This window comes from Odocoileus virginianus, chromosome 11 (genome assembly GCF_023699985.2).
Source record: "Odocoileus virginianus isolate 20LAN1187 ecotype Illinois chromosome 11, Ovbor_1.2, whole genome shotgun sequence".
Taxonomy (NCBI): domain Eukaryota; kingdom Metazoa; phylum Chordata; class Mammalia; order Artiodactyla; family Cervidae; genus Odocoileus; species Odocoileus virginianus.
In genome coordinates, this window is record NC_069684.1 from 50561570 (window position 1) to 50586304 (window position 24735).

The following is a 24735-nucleotide window of genomic DNA, read 5'->3' on the forward strand; positions in this document are numbered from 1 at the left end:
CTCCACAATAAAAGGGAGCCACAGACCACAAGAATACAGAAAGCCCACTCCAGACACAGCAATCTAAACAAGATGAAAAGGCAGAGAAATACCTAACAGGTAAAGGAACATGAAAAAAGCCCACCAAGTCAAACAAAGAGGAGGAAATAGGGAATCTACCTGAAAAAGAATTTAGAATAATGATAATAAAAATGATCCAAAATCTTGAACACAAAATGGAGTTACAAATAAATAGCCTGGAGACAAAGATTGAGAAGATGCAAGAAATGTTTAACAAGGACCTAGAAGAAATTTTAAAAAGTCAATTAAAAATTAATAATGAAATAAGACCACTGTTGAACTACCACAAAAGTATAAATGAATACTTTAATGCCACAGTCTTTCCTGTTGCCTGTGGAGTCTCTGCTGAAATGAATCAGGATTCGAGCTCTAAGGTGAGACAGAAAATGAGAGCATGTTGTTTGCCAGGACACTGTGGGTTTATATAGATGTGTAACAAGTTGATTTGGAACACTGGAATTTCATTCTTTTCTCTTTTTTTGTAAAGGCAATTAACTAGCCCCAGGAAGAATCCTTCAGTTACATAAAATTTTGTTTTATGAAATGTCATGGCTCCATTCATAATTTTGTCTTGTTCCAGTCGGTATATACAACTTTCAGAGCTCTTGTATTTGGAAAGCTGGAAGGGCCCAGACTTTGAAATAGTGTCTTGTTTTCACTGTTTTTGTTTCGTTTTTGTTTCTTTCTTTCTTTTTTTTTTTTTTAACTAAAGCTATATAAAGCTTGTGGATTAAACAGAATAAATTTCTAAATTAAAAAATATTAATAATGAAATAAATGAGATCAAAAACACTCTGGAGGGAACCATGAGTAGAATAACAGAGACAGAAGATAGGATAAGTGAGTTAGAAGATAAAATGGTGGAAATAAATGAAGCAGAGAGGAAAAAAGAAAAACGAATCAAAAGAAATGAGGACAACCTCAGGGACCTCTGGGACAATGTGAAACGCCCCAACATTCGAATCATAGGAGTCCCAGAAGAAGAAGACAAAAAGAAAGGCCATGAGAAGTTACTCGAGGAGATAATAGCTGAAAACTTCCCTAAAATGGGGAAGGAAATAGCCATCCAAGCCCAAGAAACCAAGAGAGTCCCAAACAGGATAAACCCAAGGCAAAACACCCCAAGACACATATTAATCAAATTAATAAAGATCAAACACAAAGAACAAATATTAAAAGCAGCAAGGGAGAAACAACAAATAACACACAAAGGGATTCTCATAAGGATAACAGCTGATCTATCAATAGAAAGCCTTCAGGCCAGAAGGGAATGGCAGGACATACTTAAAGTAATGAAAGAGAACAACCTACAACCTAGATTACTCTACCCAGCAAGGATCTCATTCAGATATGAAGGAGAACTCAAAAGCTTTACAGACAAGCAAAAGCTGAGAGAATTCAGCACCACCAAACCAGCTCTTCAACAAATACTAAAGGATCTTCTCTAGACAGGAAACACAGAAAGGTGGTATAAACGTGAACCCCAAACAACAAAATAAATGGCAACGGGACCATACCTATCAATAATTACCTTAAATGTAAATGGGTTGAATGCCCCAACCAAAAGACAAAGGCTGGCTGAATGGATACAAAAGCAAGACCCCTATATATGCTGTCTACAAGAGACCCACCTCAAAGCAAGGGACACATACAGACTAAAAGTGAAGGGCTGGAAAAAAATATTCCACGCAAACGGAGACCAAAAGAAAGCAGGAGTCGCAATACTCATATCAGATAAAATAGACTTTCAAATGAAGTCTGTGAAAAGAGACAAAGATGGACACTACATAATGATCAAAGGATCAATCCAAGAAGAAGATATAACAATTATAAACATATATGCACCCAACATAGGAGCACCGCAATATGTAAGGCAAACGCTAACGAGTATGAAAGAGGAAATTAATAGTAACACAATAATAGTAGGAGACTTTAATACCCCACTCACAACTCTGGATAGATCAACTAAACAGAAAATTAACAAGGAAACACAAACTTTAAAGGACACAATGGACCAGCTAGACCTAATTGACATCTATAGGACGTTTCACCCCAAAACAATCAACTTCACCTTTTTCTCAGGTGCACACGGAACCTTCTCCAGAATAGATCACATCCTGGGCCATAAATCTAGTCTTGGTAAATTCAAAAAAACTGAAATCATTCCAGTCATCTTTTCTGACCACAGTGCAGTAAGATTAGATCTCAATTACAGGAAAAAAAATTATTAAAAATTCAAACATATGGAGGCTAAATAACACGCTTCTGAATAACCAACAAATCATAGAAGAAATCAAAAAACAAAATATGCATAGAAATGAATGAAAATGAAAACACAACAACCCAAAACCTATGGGACACTGTAAAAGCAGTGCTAAGGGGAAGTTTCATAGCATTACAGGCCTACCTCAAGAAACAAGAAAAAAGTCAAATAAATAACCTAACTCTACACCTAAAGCAACTAGAGGAGGAAGAAATGAAGAACCCCAGGGTTAGTAGAAGGAAAGAAATCTTAAAAATTAGGGCAGAAATAAATGCAAAAGAAACTAAAGAGATCATAGCAAAAATTAACAAAGCTAAAAGCTAGTTTTTTGAAAAAATAAACATAATTGACAAACCATTAGCCAGACTCATTAAGAAACAAAGGGAGAAGAACCAAATTAACAAAATTAGAAACGAAAATGGAGAGATCACAACAGACAACACTGAAATACAAAGGATCATAAGAGACTACTACCAGCAGCTCTATGCCAATAAAATGGACAACTTGGAAGAAATGGACAAGTTCTTAGAGAAGTATAACTTTCCAAAACTGAACCAGGAAGAAATAGAAGATCTTAACAAAACAATCACAAGCAAGGAAATCGAAACTGTAATCAGAAATCTTCCAGCAAACAAAAGCCCAGGACCAGATGGCTTCACAGATGAATTCTACCAAAAATTTAGAGAAGAGCTAACACCTATCTTACTCAAACTCTTCCAGAAAATTGCAGAAGAAGGTAAACTTCCAAACTCATTCTATGAGGCCACCATCACCCTAATTCCAAAACCAGACAAAGATGCCACATAAAAAGAAAACTACAGGCCAATATCACTGATGAACATAGATGCAAAAATCCTTAACAAAATTCTAGCAAACAGAATCCAACAACATATTAAAAAAATCATACACCATGACCAAGTGGGCTTTATCCCAGGAATGCAAGGATTCTTTAATATCCACAAATCAATCAATGTAATAAACCACATTAACAAATTGAAAGATAAAAACCATATGATTATCTCAATAGATGCAGAAAAAGCCTTTGAAAAAATTCAACATCCATTTATGATAAAAACTCTCCAGAAAGCAGGAATAGAAGGAACATACCTCAACATAATAAAAGCTATATATGACAAACCCACAGCAAGCATCACCCTCAATGGTGAAAAACTGAAAGCATTTCCCCTGAAATCAGGAACAAGACAAGGGTGCCCACTCTCACCACTGCTATTCAACATAGTTTTGGAAGTGTTGGCCACAGCAATCACGGCAGAAAAAGAAGTAAAAGGAATCTAGATAGGAAAAGAAGAAGTGAAACTCTCTCTGTTTGCAGATGACATGACCTCTACATAGAAAACCCTAAAGACTCTACCAGAAAATTACTAGAGCTAATCAACGAATACAGTAAAGTTGCAGGATATAAATTAACACACAGAAATCTCTTGCATTCCTATACACTAACAATGAGAAAACAGAAAGAGAAATTAAGGAAACAATACCATTCACCATTGCAACAAAAAGAATAAAATACTTAGGAGTATATCTACCTAAAGAAACAAAAGACTTATACATAGAAAACTATAAAACACTGATGAAAGAAATCAAAGAGGACACAAGCAGATGGAGAAATATACCGTGTTCATGGATTGGAAGAATCAATATTGTCAAAATGGCTATACTACCCAAAGCAATCTATAGATTCAATGCAATCCCTATCAAACTACCAATGGTATTTTTCACAGAACTAGAACAAATAATTTCACAATTTGTATGGAAATACAAAAAGCCCCGAATAGCCAAAGTAACCTTGAGAAAGAAGAATGGAACTGGAGGAATCAACCTGCCTGACTTCAGACTATACTACAAAGCCACAGTCATCAAGACAGTATGGTACTGGCACAAAGACAGAAATATAGATCAATGGAACAGAATAGAAAGCCTAGAGATAAATCCACGAACCTATGGTCACCTTATCTTCGACAAAGGAAGCAAGGATACACAATGGAAAAAAGACAACCTGTTTATCAAGTGGTGCTGGGAAAACTGGTCAACCACCTGTAAAAGAATGAAACTAGAACACTTTCTAACACCATACACAAAAATAAACTCAAAATGGATTAAAGATCTAAATGTAAGACCAGAAACTATAAAACTCCTAGAGGAGAACATAGGCAAAACACTCTCCAACATAAATCACAGCAGGATCCTCTATGACCCACATCCCAGAATATTAGAAACAAAAGCAAAAATAAACAAATGGGACCTAATGAAACTTAAAAGCTTTTGCACAACAAAGGAAACTATAAGCAAGGTGAAAAGACAGCCCTCAGATTGGGAGAAAATAATAGTAAACGAAGCAACAGACAAAGGATTAATCTCAAAAATATACAAGCAACTCCTCCAGCTCAACTTCAGAAAAATAAATGACCCAATCAAAAAATGGGCCAAAGAACTAAACAGATATTTCTCCAAGGAAGACATACAGATGGCTAAAAAACACATGAAAAGATGCTCAACATCACTCATTATCAGAGAAATGCAAATCAAAACCACAGTGAGGTACCATTACACGCCAGTCAGGATGGCTGCTATCCAAAAGTCTACAAGCAATAAATGCTGGAGAGGGTGTGGAGAAAAGGGAACCCTCTTCCACTGTTGGTGGGAATGCAAATTAGTACAGCCACTATGGAAAACAGTGTGGAGATTTCTTAAAAAGCTGTAAACAGAACTGCCATATGACCCAGCAATCCCACTTCTGGGCATACACACTGAGGAAACCAGATCTGAAAGAGACACGTGCACCCCAATGTTCATCGCAGCACTGTTTATCATAGCCAGGACATGGAAGCAACCTAGATGCCCATCAGCAGATGAATGGATAAGGAAGCTGTGGTACATATACACCATGGAATATTACTCAGCCATTAAAAAGAATTCATTTGAATCAGTTCTAATGAGATGGATGAAACTGGAGCCCATTATACAGAGTGAAGTAAGCCAGAAAGATAAAGACCATTACAGTATACTAACACATATATATGGAATTTAGAAAGATGGTAATGATAACCCTATATGCAAAACAGAAAAAGAGACACAGATGTACAGAACAGACTTGTGGACTCTGGGAGAAGGCGAGGGCGGGATGTTTCAAGAGAATAGCATCGAAACATGTATATTATCTAGGGTGAAACAGATCACCAGCCCAGGTTGGGTGCATGAGACAGGTGCTCGGGCCTGGTGCACTGGGAAGACCCAGAGGGATCAGGTGGAGAGGGAGGTGGGAGCGGGGACCGGGATGGGGAATACATGTAAATCCATGGCTAATTCATTTCAATGTATGACAAAAACCACTGCAATGATGTAAAGCAATTACATAAAATAATAAAATAAATGGAAAAAAAAGAATAAAGCTGCTATTAAAAAAAAAAAACAAAGTAATGTCTCTGCTTTTTAATATGCTATCTAGGTTGGTCATAACTTTCCTTCCAAGGAGTAAGCATCTTTTAATTTATAGTAGTGTGTAAATTTAATCCTAATCTGTTAATTTATCCTTCCCCTGCTTTTTTGCTTGTGGTAATCATGTTTGTTTTCTTCATTTATGACTCAATTTTTGTTTTGTAAATAATTTCATTTGAACCATTATTTTAGATTCTACACATAAGGGATATCATATGATACTTGTCTTTCTCCATCTGACTTACTTCACTTACTATGATAATCTCCAGGTCCATCCATGTTGCTGCAAATGGCTTATTTTGTTCTTTTTTATAGTTGAGTAATACTCCATTATATATACATACCAGACTTTATCCATTCATCTGTCAATGGCCATTTAGGTTGTTACCTTGCTACTGTAAATAGTTTAGCAATTAAAACTTGGTGAATGTACCTTTTCAAATTGTAGTTTAAATGGGATTGATGGATCCCACTGGTAGTTCTATTTTTAGTTTTTTAAGTATCCTCTATACTTTTCTCATGGTGGTTGTACCAATTACATTCCCACCAACAGTGTAGGAAGGTTTCCTTTTTTCCACACCCTCTCCAGCATTTATTGTTTGTAGATTTTTTTCAAGATGACCATTTTGACTGATGTGAAGTGATATCTCATTGTGGTTTTGATTTGCATTTCTCTAATAATTAGTGATGGGCTTCCCTCATGGCTCAGTGGTAAAGAATCTGTCTACTAATGCAGGATACACAGGTTTAATCCCTGGTTTGGGATGATCTCCTGGAGAAGGATAGGGCAACCCACACTAAAAGAGTCAGGCACGACTTAAGTCACTACACAAAAACAAAAATTTCTACAGCTCAGCAAAAATCTTAGCAGGGAGAGTCTTCAGTCTCACCTTCAGTTCGCATCTTCCCAGTGTCTCTGGGAGGTTCTAGTACAACTCACATTTAGTTGGGAGTGAGGGTAAATGGCACTACATACTATACTCTCAAAAATTCCCTTTAAAGAACTCTTTTATAGTAAACCTATCTTCTCTTTCCTCTCTTCACATCTTCCTCCTGGTATCAGGGCCATCATCATTTTTCCATTAGTCAAAGACAGGTCCATTATAGGTTTATTTTTTCTTTTCTTTACAATGATTGTATAGAAGCCTTCAGCATCCCTTAATTAAAAGTCCCGTTTCTAACCTCACAGTAAATCCTGAAAAGAAAAACTTGGTGATAATGTGAATTCTTAACCTGGAGTTGTATCTCGCCATCATTTAAGAAATCTTTAGTAGAAAGTAGGATTAAAGTTTGAATTTATGACATTAAGTTGTAGTCATAAAGAACATATCCCTAAGGTATGTGGTTTCACCTTTGAGAACTATCAGAATACCCATAGAATAATGAAAGACTAAAACATTCAAATGACAAGAAACATATATGTATAACAAAAATGTGTATTGTTCCCTACAAAGCAATACTTACATCTAGACCATTCTCTTTTGTAAAACTCTAATAGCTCTCCTTTGCCACTAAAATAAACTTCAAAATAGTTAACCTGATTTTCAAGGTATTCTTGTACTCTGTTCTAATATGCCTTACAAATACCTTCCCCAGGCCTTCCTGCTTTATTTCAGAATGGCTTCTAGACTATCTTGTGTAATTTACTGCCAGTAGTTTCAATTCTGTCTACAGAGTACATGTCTCAAGTACTCTTGAGAGCTATCACTTAGAGACAAGTTAATTCAAATATTACAAATAAACAGAGTTTCAGACAATTGTTAGGACCTCTATTATTTCACATGGTTCAAAGCAAGTGACTATCATTAATGTGTGAATACTATTGAAAACATATTTATTGTTCTCATGAAAACCATACTAATATTCCAGAACTAAATAGACATCTAGCATTGTGGCTTAAGGATTAAGACATTTGTCACTTATTTCCCAGCACTTAATAGCTTTATATCAATAATTGAGAAATAAGGATTTTTTATAAAGATGATGCTTCGAATCTTTAAAAAAAGGAAGATGGTTACATAATAATGGTTTGGCAGATTATATTCCTATACCTATAGGTAGAATAGTTTTAGAGTGTTCACTGAGGAAATTATTTCTCAAAAATTACAGGAAATAAATTACTACTGTACATTTTTTTTTACCTGTACATGACATGATTTAAGTTTTTTACCTTTGTATTTCTGTAGAATGAAAGATTGGTTCAAGATAAAGCCAATTTCTTTGGCAATTCATCCATTCCTCAAGAGTGTATGAGAAGAGAGCTAAGTTTTGATCCCATTCATCTACAAGATCCTACAATAATAAAAATGCACATACATACAAATCTAAACACATAAAATTACTTTATGAGTAATGTGATAGAAACAAATCAAAGGTGACTATCAGTCACTGACATAGAAAAGTAATTATAATAGAGGGTCACATTCAGTTCAGTTTAGTTCAGTCGCTCAGTCATGTCTGACTCTTTGCATCCCCATGGACTACAGAATGCCAGGCCTCCCTGTCTATCACCAACTCCCAGAGTTTACTCAAACTCATGTCCATTGAGTCGGTGATGCCATCCAACCATCTCATCCTCTGCCATCCCCTTCTCCTCCCACCTTCAATCTTTCCCAGCATCAGGGTCTTTTCAAATGAGTCAGTTCTTCATATCAGGTCACATAAATTAATGTAAATTGAATTATATTTAGTTTGGGGAGAGGTTAAAACGTCCTATTCATCCAATTTTCTTATTGTACAATATTCAGATATTTTTGGTAGGCATAGCCTTTCATTCCTTTCTTTAAACATTTTTGTACATATGTGTATGTACATATAATATTTCTAACAGTTTACATAAATGTAACCATATTATGCACATTGTTTTGTAAATTGCTTTATATTTTAACCTAATAGTGTATTTTAGAGAGGTTTTATGCCAATACTTTTAAGTTTTCTTCATTATTTTAACTTCAGGAAATTCTACTGTGTGAATAAGACATCTTTTTCTAGCCAGTATAGTATTAAATAATAGAAAAATGGTTAAAAACCAATTAATAACACAATATTGAAAAATCGGTAGACTGGTCTATCCCCTAACTGTGGCTTCTCAGAAGGAACCGCTTGTAACTCATTTATATTTCTCTTCTGAGATTAACCTCTATATTTCTTTCTTTTAAAATGGATCTATATTTCAACAGCTTTATTAAGGTATAATGAAATACAATAAACAACACATATTTAAAGTGTATAACTTGATGTTCTCAGATATGTTTATACCTGTGAAGCAATCACCAAAATCAAGATAATAAACATATTGATTACCTTGAAAGGGTTTCTTAAACCCTGTTGTAATACCTTCTTCCCAACTGACTTAATCACATTCCTATGGAAACCACTGATTTAATTTCTGAAACTATAGACTAGCTGGCATTTTCCAGAATATTATATAAATGGAATCATACAGTATCTATTGTTTTTGGTCTGACTTCTTTCACTCAGCATAATCATTTTAGGATTCATTCATGTTGTTGCATGTATCAAAGTTCATTTCTTTTTTATTGTGGAGTAGTAATTCCACTTCATAGATATATTGATACTATACATTTATTATTCACCAACTGTACATCTGGTTATTCCTAGTTTTTCACTATTACAACTAAAGCTGCCAGTCTTTGTATGGAGTAAGTTTTACTTTATCTTGAATAAATACCTAGGAGTGGAATGTCTGGATCATGTGGTACACTTATTTGTAACTTTTGAAGAAAATGTTAAATTTATTATAATATTTTACATTCCACCAGTAATGTATGAGAGTTCCAGTTCTTCCATATCCTCATCAACACTTGGGATGATAAGTATTTTTAATTTTAGTCATTCTACAAGGTTTATAGTGATATTTCATTGGGATTTTAGCATTTGATGAAAAATAAAATTAAGTATTTTTTATGTGTTCATTTTCCATCCATATGTCTTATTTAGTGAAGTGTCCATGTAAATATTTTTCCCATTTCTTGTTTTTATTGTGAAAAGTCCTTTATATCTTCCAAATATAAGCTTTTTACTAAACATATACCATTCAGATATTATCCCAACCTGTAGCTTATATATTTTTTTCTTTAATGGTGTCTTTTGAAGAGAACAAATTTTAAATTTTGATGAAATTCAACTGATAGCTTTTCCTCCTACTGATGATTCTTTTAGTGTCATATTGAAGAAACCTTTCTAGCTTAAGGTCACAAAATTTTCTCTGATGTTGTGTTCTCAAAATCTCATAGTTGTAAAATTTGCCTTTAGACCTATGATCCATTTTTGACTTAAATCTTGTATATCCTCAAGATATGGCTTAAAGCATTTCTTTGTTTTGCATGTAACTGTCCAATGTGCCAGCACCATTTCTTTCTTTTTTTTCCCCAGCGCCATTTCTGAGAAGACTATTGTTTCTTTTCAGAACTGTCTTTACTCCCTTGTTGAAAATTCATATACATGTGAACTTATTTCTGTACTCTATTCTGTTCCATTTATCTGACTACTCTTTAACCAAGATAAAACTCTTGATTACTATAGCATTATAATGTCTTGAAATCAGGAAGTGTTACTCTTCCAACTTTGTGGGGAAAAGAAGATTTTTCAAGATTGTTGAAGCTCTTCTAGTTCCTGTACATTTCCATAAGAACTTTAGAACCAGCCTGTTAATTTCTACCAGTAGTTGGGTAGCAGGTTGATTTTTATTGTACTATATTCAGATCTTTCAGGAATATTGACATTTGAGTCTTTGTATGCATGAGCATAGTATATCTTCTGTTTATTCAAGTCTTTATTTTCTCTCTACTGGATTTTGTTGTTTTCATTGGATCAGTCTTACACATATATCTTCATACTTATTCCTAAGTATCTCATATTTTTTATTGATTTTTTAAAAATTTCAACCTCCAATTGTTCCTTGCTAGTCTACAGAATGCAGTTGATTGTGTGTACTAATCGTGTATTCTGAAAATTTACTAAAATGAGCTTTATTTACTTTTAAAGTAATTTTTATTGAAATTTTTACATGGGGAATTATGTCATGTGAATATAAAGGATATTTTACTTATTTTCCAGTATGGTTGCCTTTTATTTCTTTATTTCTTTTCCATGCCTTATACACTGGCTAGAACCTCCATATGATGAAGAATAGAAGCGATGAGAGACAACACTGTTCCTCTATGTCCTTTACTTATTTATTTATTTATTTTAATTAATTTACTTTAATTGGAGGTTAATTACTTTACAATATTGTAGTGGTTTTTGCCATACATTGACATGAATCAGGCATGGGTGTACATGTGTTCCCCATCCTGAACCCCCCTTCCACCTCCCTCCCCATCCCATCACTCAGGGCCGTCACAGTGCACCAGCCCTTTGCACCCTGTCTCATGCATCAAATCTGGACTGGCGATCGATTTCACATATGGTAATATACATGTTTCAATGCTATTCTCTCAAATCATCCCACCCTCGCCTTCTCCCACAGAGTCCAAAAGTCTGTTCTTTACATCTGTGTCTCTTTTGCTGTCTTGCATATAGGGTCATCGTTACCATCTTTCTAAATGCCATATATATGTGTTAATATACTATATTGGTGTTTTCTTTCTGACTTACTTTACTCTGTATAATAGGCTCGTTTCATCAATTAGAACTGATTCAAATACATTCTTTTAAATAGTTGAGTAATATTCCACTGTGTATATGTACCACAGCTTTCTTATCCATTCGTCTGCCGATGGACGTCTAGGTTGCTTCCATGTCCTGGCTATTGTAAACAGTGCTGTGATGAACATTGGGATACATGTGTCTCTTTCAATTCTGGTTTCTTCGGTGTGTATGCCCAGCAGTGGGATTGCTGGGTCGTATGGCAGTTCTATTTTCAGTTGTTAAAGGAATCTCCACACTGTTCTCCATAGTGGCTGTACTAGTTTGCATTCCCACCAACAGTGTGAGAGGGTTCCCTTTAATCCACAGCCTCTCCAGCATTTATTGTTTGTAGACTTTCTGATAGCAGTCATTCTGACTGGCATGAGATGGCACCTCATTGTGGTTTTGATTTGCATTTCTCTGATAATGAGTGATGTTGAGCATCTTTTCATGTATTTGCTAGCCATCTGTATGTCTTCTTTGAAGAAATGTCTGTTTAGTTCTTTGGCCCATTCTTTGATTGGGTCGTTTATTTTTCTGGAATTGAGCTGCATGAGCTGCTTGTATATTTTTGAGATTAATTCTTTGTCAGTTGTTTCAATTGCTATTATTTTCTCCCATTTTGAAGGCTGTCTTTTCACCTTGCTTATAGTTTCCTTCGTTGTGCAAAAGCTTATTTAATTTTTTAAAGTATAAATGGGTGTTGGATTTTGTAAAATGCTTTTTCAGGATATACTAAGAAAATAGTATCATTTTTCTTTTATACTTTGTTTTGGTGAGTTACATTGATGTATTTCTGAATATTAAACCAAACTTATATTTCCTATATAAATCCCTCATATATGTGTATTTGTGTATATGTATATATACATATATATGTATGTATATTTTTTAATTTGTAAATTTTTGTTTAGAATTTTTGTAATAAAATTCAGGAGGGCTAGTTTTCTCATAATGTCTGCGTGGGTTTTGGTATCAGGGTAATTCTGGCCTCACAGAATGAGTTAGGAAGGGCTTCTTCCTCTCCAGTCTTCTGAAAGAGTCTGTGTAAAAGTGGAAGAGTCTGTGTAGAACAGGTATTGCTTCTTTCTTAAATGTTTTTCATAGGCCATCTGGGCCTAGATTTTTTCTTGTGGGGTTTTAAATCATTGTTTCATTATCTTTAATACATATAGAGACTCAAATTATTTATTCTGTGTGAGCTTTAGTAATTTGTGTTTTTCAAGGAATTTGTCCACTGTGTCTACATTTTTGAGTTTGAGTTAAGGTTATTCACAGTATCCCTTATCCTTTTAATATAAACAGGATCTATAGTTATGTTACCCCTTTCAATATTAGTAATTCATGATGTTTCTTGACATTGAAGTTTAATGACTTTTTGGATCTGTGATTTTATTGTTTTCAATACATTTAGGACAATTCTGTTCATTAATTCTTCAATTTTGTTTTTCTGCTTTCTACTCTCACTCTTCTTGGAGGACTCCAATTACATGTCTATTACTTTATTTTCTCACAGCCCACTGATGCTCTTTTTTTTTTTTTAATTGGTTGGAGGCTAATTACTTTACAATATTGTAGTGGTTTTTGTCATACATTGACATGAATCAGCCATGGATATACATGTATTCCCCATCCCGATCCCCGCTCCCACCTTCCTCTCCACCCAATCCCTCTGGGTCTTCCCAGTGCACCAGGTCTGAGCACTTGTGTCATGCATCCAACCTGGGCTGGTGATCTGTTTCACCCTAGATAATATACATGTTTCAATGCTGTTCTCTTGAAACATCCCACCCTCGCCTTCTCCCACAGAGTCCAAAAGTCTGTTCTATACATCTGTGTCTCCTTTTCTGTTTTGCATATAGGGTTATCATTACCATCTTTCTAAATTCCATATATATGTGTTAGTATACTGTAATGGTCTTTATCTTTCTGGCTTACTTCGCTCTGTATAATGGGCTCCAGTTTCATCCATCTCATTAGAACTGATTCAAATGAATTCTTTTTAATGGCTGAGTAATATTCCATGGTGTATATGCACCACAGCTTCCTTATCCATTCATCTGCTGATGGGCATCTAGGTTGCTTCCATGTCCTGGCTATGATAAACAGTGCTGCGATGAACATTGGGGTGCACGTGTCTCTTTCAGATCTGGTTTCCTCAGTGTGTATGCCCAGAAGAGGGATTGCTGGGTCATATGGCAGTTCTGTTTACAGCTTTTTAAGAAATCTCCACACTGTTTTCCATAGTGGCTGTACTAATTTGCATTCCCACCAACAGTGGAAGAGTGTTCCCTTTTCTCCACACCCTCTCCAGCATTTATTGCTTGTAGACTTTTGGATAGCAGCCATCCTGACTGGCGTGTAATGGTACCTCATTGTGGTTTTGATTTGCATTTCTCTGATAATGAGTGATGTTGAGCATCTTTTCATGTGTTTGTTAGCCATCTGTATGTCTTCCTTGGAGAAATGTCTGTTTAGTTCTTTGGCCCATTTTTGGATTGGGTCATTTATTTTTCTGAAGTTGAGCTGGAGGAGTTGCTTGTACATTTTTGAGATTAATCCTTTGTCTGTTGCTTCATTTACTATTATTTTCTCCCAATCTGAGGGCTGTCTTTTCACCTTGCTTATAGTTTCCTTTGTTGTGCAAAAGCTTTTAAGTTTCATTAGGTCCCATTTGTTTATTTTTGCTTTTGTTTCTAATATTCTGGGATGTGGGTCATAGAGGATCCTGCTGTGATTTATGTCGGAGAGTGTTTTGCCTATGTTCTCCTCTAGGAGTTTGATAGTTTCTGGTCTTACATTTAGATCTTTAATCCATTTTGAGTTTATTTTTGTGTATGGTGTTAGAAAGTGTTCTAGTTTCATTCTTTTACAAGTGGTTAACCAGTTTTCCCAACACCACTTGTTAAAGAGGTTGTCTTTTTTCCATTGTATGTCCTTGCCTCCTTGTCAAAGATAAGGTGACCATAGGTTCGTAGATTTATCTCTGTGCTTTCTATTCTGTTCCATTGATCTATATTTCTGTCTTTGTGCCAGTAACATACTGTCTTGATGACTGTGGCTTTGTAGTATAGTCTGAAGTCAGGCAGGCTGATTCCTCCAGTTCCATTCTTCTTTCTCAAGATTACTTTGACTATTCGAGGTTTTTTTTGTATTTCCATACAAATTGTGAAATTATTTGTTCTAGTTCTGTGAAAAATACCATTGGTAGTTTGATAGGGATTGCATTGAATCTATAGATTGCTTTGGGTAGTATAGCCATTTTGACAATATTGATTCTTCCAATCCATGAACACGGTATATTTCTCCATCTGCTTGTGTCCTCTTTGATTTCTTTCATCAGTGATTTATAGTTTTCTATGTATAAGTCTTTTGTTTCTTTAGGTAGATATACTCCTAAGTATTTTATTCTTTTTGTTGCAATGGTGAATGGTATTGTTTCCTTAATTTCTCTTTCTGTTTTCTCATTGTTAGTGTATAGGAATGCAAGAGATTTCTGTGTGTTAATTTTATATCCTGCCACTTTACTATATTCGTTGATTAGCTCTAGTAATTTTCTGGTAGAGTCTTTAGGGTTTTCTATGTAGAGGATCATGTCATCTGCAAACAGCGAGAGTTTCACTTCTTCTTTTCCTATCTGGATTCCTTTTACTTCTTTTTCTGCCCTGATTGCTGTGGCCAACACTTCCAAAACTATGTTGAATAGGAGTGGTGAGAGTGGGCACCCTTGTCTTGTTCCTGATTTCAGGCGAAATGCTTTCAATTTTTCACCATTGAGGGTAATGCTTGCTGTGGGTTCTGATGCTCTTTTTACTTTTAAAAATTCTCTCTTTTTTCACTTTGTATAGTTTCTGTCATGTTTTTAAATTCACTAACCTTTTCTCCTTCTATGTCTAATCTGCTGTTAATCTTCAGCTCAGTTCAGTTGCTCAGTCGTGTCTGACTCTTTGCGACCCCATGGACTGCAGCATGCCAGGCCTCCCTGTCTATCAGCAACTCTCGGAGTTTACTCAAACTCATGTCTATTGAGTTGGTGATGCCATCCAACCACCTCATCCTCTGTTGTCTCCTTCTCCTCCTGCTGTTAATCTTATCCAGTGTCTATTTCACTTTGGATATTACATATTTTATCTCTAGAAGTTTGATTTTGGTCTTTTAAAAAATATCATCCACATGAAAAGATGCTCAACATCACTCATTATCAGAGAAATGCAAATCAAAACCACAATGAGGTACCATTACACGCCAGTCAGAACGGCTGCTATCCAAAAGTCTACAAGCAATAAATGCTGGAGAGGGTGTGGAGAAAAGGGAACCCTCTTCCACTGTTGGTGGGAATGCAAACTAGTACAGCCGCTATGGAAAACAGTGTGGAGATTTCTTAAAAAACTGTAAACAGAACTGCCATATGACCCAGCAATCCCACTTCTGGGCATACACACTGAGGAAACCAGATCTGAAAGAGACACGTGCACCCCAATGTTCATCGCAGCACTGTTTATCATAGCCAGGACATGGAAGCAACCTAGATGCCCATCAGCAGATGAATGGATAAGGAAGCTGTGGTACATATACACCATGGAATATTACTCAGCCATTAAAAAGAATTCATTTGAATCAGTTCTAATGAGATGGATGAAACTGGAGCCCATTATACAGAGTGAAGTAAGCCAGAAAGATAAAGACCATTACAGTATACTAACACATATATACGGAATTTAGAAAGATGGTAATGATAACCCTATATGCAAAACAGAAAAGGAGACACAGATGTATAGAACAGACTTTTGGACTCTGTGGGAGAAGGCGAGGGTGGGATGTTTCAAGAGAACAGCATCGAAACGTATATTATCTAGGGTGAAACAGATCACCAGCCCAGGTTGGATGCATGAGACAAGTGCTCAGACCTGGTGCACTGGGAAGACCCAGAGGGATTGGGTTGAGAGGGAGGTGGGAGGAGGGACTGGGATGGGGAATACATGTATATCCATGGCTGATTCATGTCAATGTATGACAAAAACCACTGCAGTGTTGTAAAGTAATTAGCCTCCAACAAATAAAAACAAATGAAAAAAATCATCCATTATTCCCTTAACTTTTTAATATGTGGAATATAGTTATAATTCTTCCAATGTCTTTGTCTCTAATTAGAACTAATAACTATGTCAGTTCTGGATCAGTTTCCACTTCTTGCTTTTCCTTTTCATTATGATTCCTCTTTTCTTCTTCTTTTTTTTTTAATGTCTGATAGTCTTTGATTGGATTCCAGACATTATGAATTTTACTATATTGGGTACTAAATATTTTTGTGTTCCTATTTTTGAGCTTTATTCTGGATGGAGTTAAGCTACTTAGAAGCAGTTCTATCACTTGAAGTATTGTTTTTAGATTTGTTAGGGAGGACATGAACTGCATTTAATCTAGGACTAATTATTACACATTACTGTGGCATTATCCTTTTACGTGCTCTAATGCTTGTGAGTTATAAAGGTTTTTGTTGTTGTTGTCACTGTAGCTGGTAGATATGGGTATTGTTCCCAGCTCTGTGTGAAACGTTCCTTCTAATTCTCTCAATGACCACTGTCCCGGTCTCCACTAATTTCTTTACATTCATATGGCTGGGTATGCTGCGAACCTGACTAGGGATATCCAGAGACCTCTGAAGTTCTCTTTCAGTGTAGCTCTGTCCTCTCTGATACTTTATTCTGCAAACTCTATCTTCCTTTTGCTTCTTAGTCTTTCAACAGCATCTCCTAATACCAGGGAGTCTACCATCCTCTGGATAGATTTCTCCCCTCTCTCTCAACCCAGGTGTGGAAACTCATGACAGAAAGATGGCACAATAATAGCGTTCAACTTGCTTGTTTACCAACTCTCAGGAATCTTGGTCCTTCAGTGTTTGATGTCCATTTTCCTAAAACCATTGTTTGATGTATTTTTTCTGTTATGATTTGGGTATTTCAGGCAAAATGGTGTACCTGGTACCCATACTCCTTCCTGCTTGGAAGTGAAAGTGGTGTGTGTGGATGTGTGTGTCTGTTTTTTTCAACTTCTTGACTATGCCTAATTTATCATTTATTAAATTCATTTTTACTCTTAAATAAAGGCATTTAGTACTCTGGATATTCCTTTTTGTTGAACTCTAGCCAATTGTGACAAGGTTTGACTTGTAATTCTCTTCTTTTTGCTTATTTCTAATTTAAAAAATTTGATTAACATTTCCTGCACATTCTCATAGCTGCTTTTTAATTTCCATTTTTTTTCTGGGTGCTTTTGTTGTTGCTGGTTTTGGTCTATTTTTTGCTACTTTTTCTGTTCATTTTTAAATTTTACTGAATGTGGTTAGAGAACAGTCTATTTGTTTATCTCTTTTTTGTAAGTTACTGAGTTTTTCTTCTCTAAGGTCCAAATAAGTGACACTTTCCCTAACTGTCTGTGTGTTTGCAAATACTGTGAAGTCCATTTTTTGAGTACCTATTTCTCTCTCTCTTGTTTTTATCCATCTATAATCAATTATGTTAATTTTACTCTTAGATATCTCTATATCATTATATCTTATTGTGATTCCTAAAGTTTTAAAATCACTCTTAGCTATGTTATAGGATGTAGGGTTGCTCAGAGACTATGAGGGAATACTGAATACAAGGTGACCTTGTAGTTCAATTTCTAATTATACTAGAATAGATATAGAAGCTGTTAAAACGATGGAGCTTCCCAGGTGGCGCAAGTGGTAACCCACCTGCCGATACAGGAGACATAAGAGATGCTGGTTCAATCCCTTGTCAGGAAGAATCCCCTGGAGAAGGGAATGGTACCCCACTCCAGTATTCTTGCCTGGAGAATCCCCATACGGTTGCAAACACAACTGAAGTGACTTAGCACACATGAATGAGGGAACACTGAATATGAGCTGACTCTATAGTTTAATTTCTAATTATACTACAATAGATATAAAAGCTGTTAAAATAATTGCAAGGATACACAAATACAGAGGTGGGATTAACCTTTAAGACAAATAGCACAGGGAATGAAAATGAAACATATCGCTTCAGCAAAAAGAATCTCAAGGCAACAGTTCTGGCATGAGGACTATCAGAACTGTGGATGTATCTAGCAGCAGTGCTGCTGCTGGCAAAAACCATGGTTTAAATGGTCATATTTTTAATTTGATGTAAATTTACCTAGTCTGCCCAAATTAAACTTTCTGACATTTCCTGATGAATAATTAGTGCTTCCATAAAAAGTTGTATTTAATATTTAAAATGCTAAATATTCAATCTCTCTTCTATACAAGTACATGAATGATTTATACATTCAAAAGCTTATACAATGCAAAAATTAAAGTGATAAAACTACAGACAGTTAAGACATTTCCCTCTGCTGTAATATTTACCTTAATGGGCCCGAGATAGGAAGATCCTTTAACTGTGGCAAGTATGATTTGAGACTCTTCCAGTTGAGCTAATGTATCATCTATAGATGAAATTATTAGGATAGAGTAAGCCTCGGTGTGATGAAGAACTAAATGTAAAGGAGTAGTGTTCCAAAGATCAATAATCCTATACAGCATTTTCTCAAGAGCAGCTTCATTAGTTGCTGAGGTTGATATCTCATTTATTTCATTTTCATACTGAAACATCTAAAACAAAAAATTGTTAATATCCAATGGAGCAAATAATTCCTGATACATTTAAAATGGAAGATTTAAATGAATGTGTTGAAAATCTGATTCCAGTTAGGTTTATATCCTAACTAGAGACTTCACGGTCTAACTTTCATGAAGTAGCCCTTTTCAGTTTTTAATCATTCTATTTCACATTCTTCTTGCTCAGTGAAAATTTCTGACTCAATATTTCTTTCTTCTGATTCTAGTCAGTGTAAAAAATAGTTAACAGCACCTTCTGCATATCTGCAGATAGCATTATTTCTTTCAGCTTTTCTTTTCTCTGCACTAATGCCAACTGCTTGATTATTTTGTGACAAGTTTTTACTTTCTATGATAATTCTTGGGATATAATAATCTGAGAGAACATAACTCTAATGGGCACAGCTTTCCATGGCTTCACTTTGACACAGCTCCATGAGGATAAATGTCTCTCAAAATACTTTAATGGAGTATTTACAGACCTTTCCATGTGTACTGACTGCCAATTTCCACTGGACAAAATCTTAATGTAAAAAAAAAAATCTTAATGTAATATCTCCAGATTCAATCACCAGAACAGAGATACTTGGAGAGCTGCTCTTCTCTGCATCTTGGAATTAACTAGCTGCCCTTGTTGTTTTTACCCCTGAAAGAAGATTCTACTGCTGTTCCCATATGTCATCCTATTTAATATCTCCATTTATTTCCAGTAGTCATGTGTGAATGTGAGAGTTGGACTATAAAGAAAGTTGAGTGCCGAAGAATTGATGCTTTTGAACTGTGGTATTGGAGAAGACTCTTGAGAGTCCCTTGGACTGCAAGGAGATCCAACCAGTCCATCCTAAAGGAGATCAGTCCTGGGTGTTCACCGGAGGGACTGATGTTGAAGCTGAAACTCCAATAGTTTGGCCACCTTATGCGAAGAGTTGACTCATTTGAAAAGACCCTGATGCTGGGAAAGATTGAGGGCAGGAGGAGAAGGGGACAACAGAGGATGAGATGATTGGGTGGCATCACTGACACAATGGACATGGGTTTGGGTGGACTCCGGGAGTTGGTGATGGACAGGGAGGCCTGGCGTGCTGCGGTTCATGGGGTCGCAAAGAGTCGGACACGACTGAGTGACTGAACTGACTGATTGTTGAAATTGTGCCAGATTTTTGGAATGTTCATTGGCACTGATTAAATAGTCTGAAACTATCTAGATATTTTGATGAATTAACTCTTGGACCATAGTTCAGTTCGGATACTCTGATAATGATCCAGGGAAGGATGCAACATTTAGATGAGATGAGGAAAGCGAGAGCAAGAGAAAATTCAAAGATTATTTCATCATTTTTGGCTTAAGTAACGAGAAAAGAGTGGAGGTGCCATTAACTGAGATGGCGAGGATAAAGGAAGAGTGGAATTTGGGAGATGGAGAAAGAGAGGCGCATTTTTGACATGTTAACTTTGAGATTTTTTTTAGACATATGAGTGGCAGTGTATCTATGAGTTCAGAAGGGCAGCTGACTTTAGGGCTAAAGATATAAATTAATTTTTAAAATAAATTAAAGTTCACTTTTAAAATTTTTCTTGTCTAATTAAATTTTTTTCTCCATTTCCTCATTATAGCAAGTCATTTAGTAGAAAATTATAGGCATAAAATACTATTTTGGTTATATTCAGTTCAGTTCAGTTGTTCAGTCGTGTCCGACTCTTTGCGACCCCATGAATCGCAGCATGCCAGGCCTCCCTGTCCATCACAAACTCCTGGAGTTTACTCAAACTCATGCCCCTCGAGTCGGTGATGCCATCCATCCATCTCATCCTCTGTCGTCCCCTTCTCCTCCTGCCCCCAATCCCTCCCAGCATCAGGGTCTTTTCCAATGAGTCAACTCTTCGCATAAGGTGGCCAAAGTATTGGAGTTTCAGCTTCGGCACCAGTCCTTGGTTATATTAGACATTGTCAATTGTGGAACATGAAATATAAATGAAGCTTATTGTAAACTACACATGAAAATAGAAAAATTTTAACCATGAAAATCATAGTAAATTTTATTTTTATAACAAAACCTACAGGTAAATCAAATAGCTGCTAATTGTATATTTTAAATAGAATATCAAGTTGTTTGTAGGGCCACCCTAACGTGCTCTTAATATATCTTCATTTTATATAAATACTGTGGTTGTGATTGTATTCCTATAAAATTTACTCTCCACAAGAAGTATCACTGTTAAATAAAAACACTAATTTAATTTCATTTGTTATGCATGAAAACCAGTATTACTGTTTTCGAATCACCTAGTAGTAAAGTATTACTGTTTTCGAATCACCTAGTAGTAACGGCATGATAAATGGCTTACACTTATAATATGTACATCATATTTTTTAAACCAAAAAACAAATTTACTATTCAATGTAATACTAGTTTTATCAGTTATTAATCTGTACTAAACTACCATCAATGAAGCGTCACCTATCATCTACTAATACATTATACTCCTACTTTTCCTAACATTCCATAAATGTCTTATTTTTCCAATTCCTACTCCTTGTATATTTACTTGCCTACTTAAATTTGGGCCTTCTGCTATGCCAACTTTATTTCAAACTATTTTAATTTACCTTGAGTGCTAGAAGATTCTCTACTGTACAGTTTTTATCAAGAGACACTGACTTTCCAATAATCTCCTGGAGAGCTTCCCAGTGCCTTGGCTTGAGACAGGGGTTTCCTAGTGCTATGATGATTGGCAGCTCTTGTTTAAAATCTATCACTGATTGCTTAAGATGTGTCACCATGTCATTTTTAGGTAGACCTATAAGAAGCAATGGGTCAGCAGCTTTACCATACAGTCCACATTTTCTAAGCCAGAAAACAAATCTGCTATTTAATGTAATATTGCTTTATCAGTTATTAATCTGCACTAAAATAATGAAGCTTACTAACATGTCTCTCCCATAAGAATCAAGCATGGATTAAAATAAAGGGAAATATTTAATCAGGACTAGTCATTAAAACCCCAAACTATCAGAACAAGTTATTTTGCAAAACTTGATACTAGGGATAGCTAGTTACCACAGGGTTTCCCAGATTTTCCCTGACAAGATAGACATACAGAGAGGTACACACATACAATTCAAAAGACTACTATGGTTTTGGGGCTTTTCAATTCTGCTCATTAAAAGAACATTAAGGGAAAAAACCAGTCACTATCATTTCATAAATAACATATCTTCACACTGAAATGTAGAAAATGTAGGTAAAAACTTTGCCATAGACCAGAACTGATCTTTCCTCTGGCATTACCAACACACCACGATACAGATTCCTGGGTCGGGAAGATCCCCTGGAGGAGACCACGGCAACCCACTCCAGTATTCTTGCCTGGAGAATCGCTATGGACAGAGGAGCCTGGCGGGCTATAGTCCATGGGGTGGCAAAGAGTCGGACATGACTGAGCGACTAAGCACAGCACACACAAAGGGTGCAGGACTCAAAACCTGTGCAGCTGAAGGTCAACCCTTATAACCTTTGACTCAATTTATAAAAGAGGGAGGAGACAGGGAAATAGCCAAAGTAGGGCACTTGAGAGAACTGAAAACTATACATATTCTTGACCATCCAATTGGTACAGATGAGGCTTATTTTATAAAGCTATGTTGAATAACAAAGTGTATTTCAAGACTTGATTAGATAAAAAGATGAGAATAAGTTTTCAGCAAGTCTATACTGTGGTGAACAAGATTTTATCTGGGAAACTATGGATAAAAGAAAGTGTTGTCTACTTGTTACTTCATATGTAGCTCTCTGAAACAGATATATGACACAATATTGAAAGAGAATGCACAAAATGAGTGTTGTGTTGCTTTACCACTCTGGTGATTTGTCCCCAATTTTTCTCTTTTCTACAGTTTCTGTGATAGTCATATTTCTTATATAATTTAAAAACAAGCAAATTAAGGTGTTTTTCTTGAAAGAAAAAAAACTATAAAGAAAACTATTTAAAAAACTATTTAATAAAAACCTATAGCTTAAGGTATAGCTGAGAGGTGAGAGGAATTTTTTTAAAAAAAGCATTATCTTGCCAAGTGGAATAAAGCTTTCTATTTGGAAAGGATTTGATTTTACAGAACTGCTTGCACAGGAACAGCATCTCTGTGTTGGCAAGATTTCAGATTTGATGATTAGCAGAAGGAAAACCTATCAAAATGACTCTGGCTGTTTCCCGCATTGCCCAAATTATACTATCTGCATACACGGTGAGGGTTTGAAGGTTGGTCCTTAACATCAAAATATCTGTGGTGCTAAGAGCCAGAATCAGGGGGAAACATCTGGGGTTCTACTTAGGGAATCAATTTTTAACAGATATAAAATTGTTACTAATTAATTAAAAAATTTTTTCCAAAGTTTTAATCTCTTTTTTGCTTCAGGAAGTGATTCCTACCTATACTCTTGTACTGTCTTTTCAGTTGTTAATGGTCAGTCCCTGGAACACGTAAAGTAACAAAGCCAAGGACAATGATCTTGCTGGCCCAGTAGCCATTTTTGTGTAAATCAGAACAACTTCAGAAAGACACTTTACCTTTTTCTAGTACAAAGATTATTTGCATCCATTTTGAAACATTTCTATATACTGATTCTGTATCAATACTGTCAAGAGTGCTATTCCTCCATTCCCAAAAGAGTGTTCCCCATTCCTCTTGTGCATCCCATAATATTTTCCTTAAGGTTAAGTCATAGTCAATGTCAGCGATCTCTGAAAGTACAATTTGTGTAATCTCTTCCACGTTAAGAAAATGCATATGAGACTGGGAATCATCGAAACAATTCTGATAGTTTGAATATGTTTTAGCTTTGACAGCTAAATTTGCAGCCTCCTCTGAAAGATTCTGGATCATTTCCATTGCTGTTGACACTGGAGTACTAGCACATAACAAAACAGAATTTCTTATCTAAAAAAATAATAAGACATTTTTAGGAAGGTATAATGTTCTGAACTTAAACATGTTTTATTGACAGCATTTTAATATGCCACCTAAGTGTCAACAAACATTATTTGCAATCATTATCTGAAAAGATTGTCTTTAATTTATACTTATTTATGATTATGCTTAATTTTAATTATTTTTTATTACAATAATACCTAAAATTTGTGTATCTTTTGTATGTCAGGTCCTGTGATAAGTAACATTGAGGACATTAAGTAACATTAAGTTCATACAAGAAATTTGAGAGATAATTTATATTTTCCATGATTTTTCAAGAAGTTCAGAGGTTCCCATCATCTAATGGTAAATGGCAGTTCCAGGGTAGGGCCCTAGGATAGCCTGCACTTCAAACTTACTTCCTTTTTCTGATGATGCTGAACTTGGTATTATTTAAATGATGTTTATCATGTTACCTTTTTTTTTTATTAGTTGGAGGCTGATTACTTTACAATATTGTAGTGGTTTTGTCATACATTGACAAGAATCAGCCATGGATTTACACGTATTCCCTATCCCGATCCCCTCTCCCACCTCCCTCTCCATCTGAACCCTCTGGGTCTTCCCAGCGCACCAGGTCTGAGCACTTGTCTCATGCATCCAACCTGGGCTGGTGATCTGTTTCACCCTGGATAATATACATGTTTTGATGCTGTTCTCTTGAAACATCCCACCCTTGCCTTCTCCCAC

The 24735-nt window shown here is 35.7% G+C and overlaps 1 protein-coding gene across 1 annotated transcript in view; it reads right to left on the reverse strand.

Moving 5' to 3' along the window:
- The window catches only part of DNAH14 (dynein axonemal heavy chain 14), a 400834-nt gene that overhangs the window by 242375 nt on the left and 133724 nt on the right, over window positions 1-24735 (reverse strand). Inside the window, exons 19-22 of the mRNA XM_070474451.1 lie at window positions 23643-24012; window positions 21685-21875; window positions 18825-19070; window positions 7950-8071 (exon numbers count right to left, since the gene is read on the reverse strand). Coding sequence (XP_070330552.1) covers window positions 7950-8071; window positions 18825-19070; window positions 21685-21875; window positions 23643-24012 — 929 coding nt within the window. The remainder of the gene's footprint in view (window positions 1-7949; window positions 8072-18824; window positions 19071-21684; window positions 21876-23642; window positions 24013-24735) is intronic.